This window comes from Lathyrus oleraceus, chromosome 6 (genome assembly GCF_024323335.1).
Source record: "Lathyrus oleraceus cultivar Zhongwan6 chromosome 6, CAAS_Psat_ZW6_1.0, whole genome shotgun sequence".
NCBI classification, from domain to species: Eukaryota; Viridiplantae; Streptophyta; class Magnoliopsida; order Fabales; family Fabaceae; genus Lathyrus; species Lathyrus oleraceus.
The window spans coordinates 300921780-300930176 of NC_066584.1; the positions used below are offsets into that span (position 1 = coordinate 300921780).

At 31.9% G+C, this 8397-nt stretch overlaps 1 protein-coding gene across 1 annotated transcript; it reads left to right on the forward strand.

Moving 5' to 3' along the window:
- The first annotated feature begins 1983 nt into the window (after nt 1–1983).
- Nucleotides 1984–6081, forward strand: LOC127091837 (glycolipid transfer protein 1). Its single transcript, XM_051030550.1, has 7 exons — nt 1984–2193; nt 3156–3285; nt 4107–4162; nt 5012–5142; nt 5396–5531; nt 5618–5749; nt 5830–6081. Exons 2-7 carry the CDS (start codon nt 3168–3170, stop codon nt 5863–5865), a joined length of 609 nt encoding a protein of 202 aa, XP_050886507.1. The 5' UTR covers nt 1984–2193; nt 3156–3167; the 3' UTR covers nt 5866–6081.
- The last annotated feature ends 2316 nt before the right edge of the window (nt 6082–8397 follow it).

Below are 8397 nucleotides of genomic sequence, written 5' to 3' on the forward strand. Positions count from 1 at the left end.
GTTAAGTGACAAAGTAATTTGAATCAAGATCTAAAACATATGAGAAATCTATTTCGGTGATTTGACCCATGAATAAAGTGATTCGAGTCAAGGCAAAAGTATGATTCGAGTCATAAAAACTTTGATTCTAAATCAAACAAGACTATGGTTAAATTTAGCTCATGATTTGACCCATGATTCGAGTAATGAAAACTGTAAGTTGAATCACAGAGTTATGTGAGTCAAATCAAGTGTAAATTTGGGTTGAATCATGTGTAGATTTTGAGTCAAATCATGATAAAATCATAAATCTCATGAAAGCCTCTATTTCATGTGATTCGAGTCATAGGATGCGTGATTCAAATCACACACCTATAATCTTTTTGTGTGTGCAGTTTTAAAGGTGTTTTATTAAACTAATGTCATGACTTGAACCAATCTCAAATATGAAGCTTGATCCAAAAACTCGACTAATTGACTCAAAACATATTGCTTACACTAAAAAACAAACACTTTAATTTATACATGGAAAACACGATACCATTTTAAAAGCATTGCACCCAATTTTAAAATATTTGCAAAGATCTAACTTAGAAGAGACTTAATTACGAAAGTGATAAATAATAAATAATAACAAACGGGACAATAAGCTATAACGTGTTTTGCATGGTGATAAATAATAACGTGTTTTTAAATACTATAATATGTTTTTAAATATAACACATATCTAAATTGTATAAAATAATACTTGAATATTTAACATAAGAGAAACTAATAGAATGCGAGAAAAAAATGTTGATTATATTAATATATAAGATATAAAAGAGAAAGATTGAATATAATAGAAATAAAATTTAGTGAGATGAGAAAAACCATTATATTATTTTGGAGTAAGGCAATATAAATATAAATATAATTTGTTTAAAATTTATAGCTATGCGGAATTAACAGACTACCCACAATCCATATGAGCTAGCCCTAATGGGTATTGTACTTTTTAGGACCAGGTTAAAAAAGCCCTAAAAAATACGGGCTCTAATTTTATCGCCTAAACCCTATGATTTTTCAGGTCTGACAGACCGATCCTAGTGGTGTTCGTGGTGGGTTTGGATCGGTTTTGAGGTAAAAACTCATCCGATCCAAAGATAAATTTACTCGCAGTTCGGTTTGATTTTGGACGATTGATTAGAAAATCTGATCCGATCCGAATCAATTTCATGCGATTTAGTTTGAATCAATTTTTTGATATCCAACTACAAATTACATTTTTATTAAATTATAAAAATACTAATAAATAATTGATTTAATATAATACATATAACATAGTATATTAAAGATCAATATTACAAAATAAAAGTGATCGAATTAATCAAATGAAATATTATAAATAAATAAATTATAAACTAATAAATAGTATAAAAACATAAATATCAACGAATAATAATTTAACATAAATATCATATAAAAATATTTACACGTAGTTTAGTTTGGTTTGGATCGATTTAAAAAAATTTATCCGATATCCAATCAAAACTAAGTATTTTTTATAAAATAATATCCAAACATATTCAATAAAATTTGTTTTTTTTTTACGGTTTTCAATTTTTTAAAATCAACTTACAATTTATTTGAATTGGTTTGGATTTTGGATTTGAGCCCTCATAGTCTGCCTATATAGACTAAGCCATTTTATCAGCTCTACCTCTAGTGCATAAACACAAGTATATAATTAGTTAATTAATATAATATTAAATAAATGACATGCTTATGTTTTTGAAAATTGTATATATAAAATCTTTAAATTTAAAACTATTTTCTTAAACCAATTAATTTTTAGATTTTCTTAACACGTTAACAAGATCTTATTAAATAAAATAAAACTTTTAATTTATTGATTTTTATTTTGAAAAATGAATGCATTATTTAGTACGTAAAACAAATAATTAAATATTTATAAAAAAAGCTAAATAAATAATTGGTCCACTTCGTAGTGGGAATCACTTTCGCACGTAATGAAATAAAAGATCTGAAAACGTGAATAATGCAATGAACCAAAAATACACCGAAATATTTTTTATCGTCTCATCCCAAATAAATAAGCTATTTTTATATTAATTAACTAAAAAGTGATTTTCCTATAAACTCGATTTGCGCCTGCGATTGTTGCCACACTCAGATCATCGCTGTTCTTCATTGTTCAACTTTGTTTTACATGTAAGCCTATCTCAATTTCTCAATTCTAATTCTGATCTGTGTTTTTAAATATTGATAAGTTGTGAGATTTTGGTGAATTAGTTGTTGGGCTTGCACCTCAACTCATTTCAGTTGCGGATTTGATCCTCTACTTTTGTTTTTGCTAGGTTTATTTATGCCCCAATTGAAGAGCTATGATATTTGTATTTCAGTAGTTTTTTTTTTTAATTGAGATGCTCATATTCTTGTACTCATGGGTTCTTTGATTTGCATTTGGTGATGGGTAAAACTAGAGTTCAATTTTGCAAGGAAAATACATTATGATGATTTTAAGATTTTGAGGATATTGCACATAAGAGGATGTTGCATTGGATGTGCGGTAAGATTATACAAGATAAGACTAGAAATGACAATGTTAGAGAGTGTTGGGGTATCACCTATAGTAGAAAAGATGGTCTAAAATAGATTTAGGTGGTTTGTGCATGTAGAGAGAAGTTCTGTAGAGTGTGTGGTTAGGAGAGTAGATCAGATTGTGAGAGAAATCAGACAACTAGAGAAAGAAGATCCTGAATAGTTGATCTATGTAGCCGAATCCACTTAGTAGGATAAGGCTTTGTTGTTGTTGTTGTTGTTGTTGTTGTTGTTGTTAGGACAATTTAAGATAAGCATTATGGGAAATGGAGACTACTTAGTAGTTAGTACTTAGTACAACTCATTGCCTTAGTTTTAAGACTGTTGTGATAAGTTGTTTGAACAATTTCAGATAAAGCTGCTTCATTTATATCTATCCTTTTAGTGGTGTGAGTTTTGCATACTTCCCATGCTATTTACCATTGATCATTTCTTACACTGATGAATGATTTGTGTTTATCTTCTTGTTTTCTGGTTCTGAAATTTATGGTAAGATAGGAGTTGCTTTATGTAGATTTGGTCTGTTAAAGTTTTACTTGTGTATTTGTTGAGTTTGGCCATGTCATGTGCAGCAAAGCACAAAAATGGAAGGGACTGTTTTCGCTCCTGCATTGGAAGGAATAAAGAATGTTAAGTCTGAACAGGGAGAGATTCTGTCACAGCCTTTCTTGGAAGTGTGCAAGCAGATACTTCCTGTTATAGGTACATGCTCTAGGTCCTTTACTTTGTTATTTTGTTGCAAGACAAGGATAGTGAAAGTAAAACTTGTTTATTCGACATTTTGATGTGTTTTATTTTGTGAGAGGAACACAGAATGGTCCTTTTGAATAATCAAATGCATGTTAGAAATACTGTATCTACCATAATTTTTTTCTAATATTGCAAAACAAGTATATGCAGCATTGCAGCCTGTAACTAAATAGTCACTATCTGCTTCTGTAACTAAATAGTCACTATCTGCTTCTGTAACTAAATAGTCACTATCTGCTTCTTATAAGATAATTGTATCTTTGTTGAGCCAGTCCCTTTAGCTTACTCCTTATATTCGACTCATACTAGCAATTTTAATTTCAGGTTCCTCAGATGATTGTATGGTATGTTTTAGTGTTTGAATTTGGTTCTTTAGTAAATATATTAGGGAATTGTATATGCAATATCGCTACATTTGAGACACTTTCTCTTTTTATCCCTTAGCAATATGTGAACACTTTGCAAACTGTTTTTGTCTCTTGGTTGTGTAAGTGTCTAAATCTTTTTTTATTGATACATAAATATTTCATAAAGAGGAAAAGGAGTAGAAAACAGGAGGACCACGGACCCTTCTCTATAAAAAACATACACACACATATATTTTGTTCTGTAAAAGTTGTTTGTTACAATCTAAATTCTGCAACTTAAACATGTAAAACATGATAGATTGCGAACCATTTTGCTGCAATTTGATGCTTGGTCTTTGTCTCAACTGTACTATAATATGAGTACTTGTACCAATATTGGCTGAACTAGTGTTTTTCTAATGGCAGATAAGTTTGGAGCTGCTATGACCCTTGTTAAATCTGACATAGGTGGCAATATATCGGTATGTTTTGTCACCTGTTTCTATCATGTGTTTCTTTATATGCGTGTTATCATATCATTCATATAAGTGCTTTTAGCTTTAAATCAATGTATTATTTTTTCTGAAATGAACGTGCCATGGTTATATGGCTTTGCCATACCTTGAGGTATAAATCGGGTGTAGATTAATTTTTCAAATTCATGTGTAGCTAGCTTATATATGATTATGCTCTATGTTGGAAATTCCACCTTCACTTCAGTCCGCCTCTAGTCGCCAAATTGCGGCATAGGGTTGCCTTCGTTGCACCCTCTAAGACCTTCAGTGTGTTGGGTGTGAAGGGGGTAGGTTTAGTCCCACATTGTCTAGATATATGGTTTGTGTAGTGCTTATAAAGTATGGGTAACCCACCTTATAAGCCGGTTTTGTAAGGTTGAATTAAACCCTACCCAAATTCTAAGGTGGCATCAGAGTCTATGCTAGATCTGTTGCTGGGCTTCCCTCCCGCTTTGTCTACGCTTCAAGCTCATCGGGGTCTGAGCGTGAGGGGGGTGTTGGAATTCTAGCCGCCTAATTGCCAGCATTTGGGCTGCCTTCTTTGCAATCTCCAACACCTTCATCACGTTGGGTGTGAAGGGGTGGATTTAGTGTCACATTTCTCAGAGATATGGTCTATGTAGTGTGTATAAAGCTTGGACAACCTCCACCTTATAAGTCGGTTTTGAAAGATTGAGTTAGGCCTAACCCGAATTCGAAGACTTTACATTTTATACAACTTTTGGTACATTGTATGTGCCATAAGTAAATACTATTGGATTCAATAATTCAGATGCTATGTATTCTTACTCTATACTATGTTGACTTTCATGGCAGAGATTGGAATCTAAATATTTATCTAGTCCAGCCAAATTCAACTACCTGTATAGTTTGGTACAAGTAGAGGTTGAAACTAAAACTGCCAAGTCATCATCCAGTTGTACCAATGGGCTTCTTTGGCTTACAAGGTAATGAATGCCATCCAATTACTGCTTAACTTGTAATTTATATTAATTTATAATCTTTCAGTTCAGTGATGAATACTATCAGGAGCTTCAATTATAAAGCATTTTATTTTTCTTCAATTTTCTTTGAACTTATGAAGCTCTCGATAATTCATAGCTTACTAATTTTTATCTCGTGGTCAGAGAGCCTCAGGAAACACACAATTGTTTCCTTTATGTTGCTTACATTTATATCTCTGACCTGTAAAATCTTCAGAGCAATGGATTTCTTGGTGGCACTTTTCCGGAACTTAATTGAGCATACAGACTGGTCAATGTCACAAGCCTGTACAGATTCCTATAACAAGACTCTAAAGAAGTGGCATGGATGGCTTGCTAGTTCAAGCTTCACTGTAATGGATTTGTTTTCTATTTTTACGTGTTTTCATGTAGTATATGGTAACCCGCTTTTGTAACATAATAAATACTTTACCTACAGGTTGCGATGAAGCTTGCTCCCGATAGGAAGAAATTCATGGATGTGATACAGGGAGGTGGCGATGTTAATGCCGACATAGAGAAATTTTGTACCACCTTTTCTCCTTTCCTTGAAGAGAATCACAAGTTTCTGGTAAATTTTTTTGTTAAAAAAAATCCTATATTAATTTCCCTATGGATCTTGGAACTTAAAAGCTTGTTGTGTTGGCACAGGCTCGTTTTGGCTTGGATGAACTGAAGGCTTCATGAAGCATGGATTCAGTGTCTATTGATGAATGGCTCTTGCATGCTCACCCTCTTTATGCTCCATGTTTCTCTTTTGGCATCCAAAATAATGAACATGATGACAAAAAAATTCACTTATAGTCATTTACATTACAAAAGACTTGTTTTCTGCTTGGTGGTATGGAATGTTGAGACATATGCAACTTTGTTTGGCATGAATGAAGTATATTTATTGAACTATATAGTTTTGCTTGGTTAATTGATTATATATACAAAAATTTAAATTGGACGTGATAAAATTTTTAAAGTTTAAATCTGATTTGCTACTTGGACTTATTTTTAGTAATCAAAAGTTTGCTCAGGAGATAAATAAAACTTGACCAAAAATTATATTAGCCGTTATATCTCATCATTTTTCAGTTATTGTTAATCATTTGAGTTCAATTATTTGATTTTAAATCATATTTTAGAGAATCAGACTTTATATCTCATCATTTTTCAGTTATAAAAAGATAATCATACATTTAAATATAACAAAAACTAACGTAGAATAATATGTTTGACCAAATTTAATATGAATTATATAACTAAATATAATAACAACAATCCTCAACCATATTTGACTCGGCTCCATGAATAGAACTACACCACACCGTTCTAGACATTCTATCTCATATAATATCGTTAGTCTTACGGTTGTTCGGTACAATTTTTCGGTATAATTTTTCCTAGAATGAGTGATACTTTTATGTCACATAAATCGTTTGATCGTTCTTAAATTTTAACTATCAAAATTGAATTTGATGATTTATATCTCATTTTATTTCTCTGCCGTTTTGTACTATGTATCCAAGACATTCAAATCGCATAACTAGTGATATGATATTACCTCCAACTTTCACCTCTAAATATAAACAACTTTCTTTTTTCTAAACTTACATCATATATACCCCATCTTACATATACATTAGCGAAAGTTATACCTCTAAGATTTGCAGAAAATATATTTCTTGATGCTAGATTTTGAATGCACATAAAAATTAAAGTAAGAATTTAATGGCTTAGGGTAAACCTTTTTGCCATCCTACTGAATGAGAAAACCATCTTCCTCTTGTCGAGATTCGTCATAAATAAGATAGATCAAATATAGACAATCCTAATCCCCTTCTTCTTTAAAGCTTCTAAAAAATATTTGTATGCACTCTATCATATATCTTCTTCGAGTCCATGAAAATTAAGTGCAAGTCTTGTTAATTCATCCTACATCGTTCCATCATACGTTGTAGTAAATAAAACGTTTCTATGGTCGGTCTCCCATGCATAAAATCAAATTAATTATCAATAACTTGATTTTTTTTCTTAGTATGTATTCAATTAATTTTTCTTATAACTTCACATATGACTCATATATGATTAACCCTCCAATACTTTACACAATTTTATATATCCTCATTGTTTTTATAGATTGAAATTAAAGTGTTCATTCTCCATTTATTCACATTTGATTTTATCTCATAACTTTTTAAGAAGTTTGGTGATCCATTCAATAGCTCTATCTCCACAATTTGTTTTTGTTTTTAAATAACCAACATTTTCAACTAAAATACCAAAATAATCAAAATTTTAAAAAAATACCAAAATAACCATATTTTTTAACTGATGCGCCAGTTCAACTGGTGCATCCAATTAAGATCCAAAGGAGGCGTCATTGGAGCTGACGCATGCTCCCATTTGCATTGCACTTAGGTGCCATGCTTCTTGGCGCATGCATGTGTGGTTTAGTGTGTGCGCCCATGCATCTGGCGCATGCATGTGTGTGTGGCGCCTAGGGTACTGGCACATGCATTTCATGGTTAATCTTATAAATAACATGCGCATCTCCCATATTTTTGCAGACAACTTCTTACCCTCCAACCCCATTTTCTTTCATTATACTTCAATCTCCTTCAATTTTTTGTTCTTTAATCATGTCTGAATACATTCGCAAGAGAAATACCGATTTAATCTTTTCAGTAGTGCAGCCTCCGATAAAGATTCGACTTTGGAATATAGAATCGTTTGAACATCTTAATCGGACGTTGAACCCTTGGTTAGATGGAGAAATTGCAAATGGTGAAGGGATTAGAAGAATTCAATGGCTTGAGTCCACGTTCAACCAAAATGGATAAATGAGTGTATGGGTGGATATTAAGACTGACAAAAACGTTCACATGATGATGTATAATATATTCAAAATTGTTTTGATGGTTGTAATCGCTTAGTTATAGTAATGGTATTTTATTTGTTGTAGTCTGTTGTGTTGTTGTTTATGTGTTGCCTGTGTGTTGAATGTGTTGTATTTTGTTTGTGATGGTATTTCCTCACAAAGTTATCATATAAAATAAATATTGTTTTTAATATAAAGCAAAAGAGGTACATGTAAAATTATCTTGTTGTGCTTGTTCCAACACTGGGACAGTTAGTACGATTGTGACCGGGCTGACGACATGAACTACATAATCGAACCATTTTGTTCGCCGTATCCATTTCGGTTCGAATACAGGTGCTGTTTGGGTG

Bases quoted from the DNA above. Each gene is read 5' to 3' on its own strand.
- LOC127091837 (XM_051030550.1), top strand. From the start codon at position 3,168: ATGGAAGGGACTGTTTTCGCTCCTGCATTGGAAGGAATAAAGAATGTT. The intron at 3,286-4,106 runs GTACATGCTCTA...TTCTAATGGCAG, and splicing joins GCAGATACTTCCTGTTATAG to ATAAGTTTGGAGCTGCTATG. The intron at 5,532-5,617 runs GTAATGGATTTG...CTTTACCTACAG, and splicing joins TTGCTAGTTCAAGCTTCACT to GTTGCGATGAAGCTTGCTCC.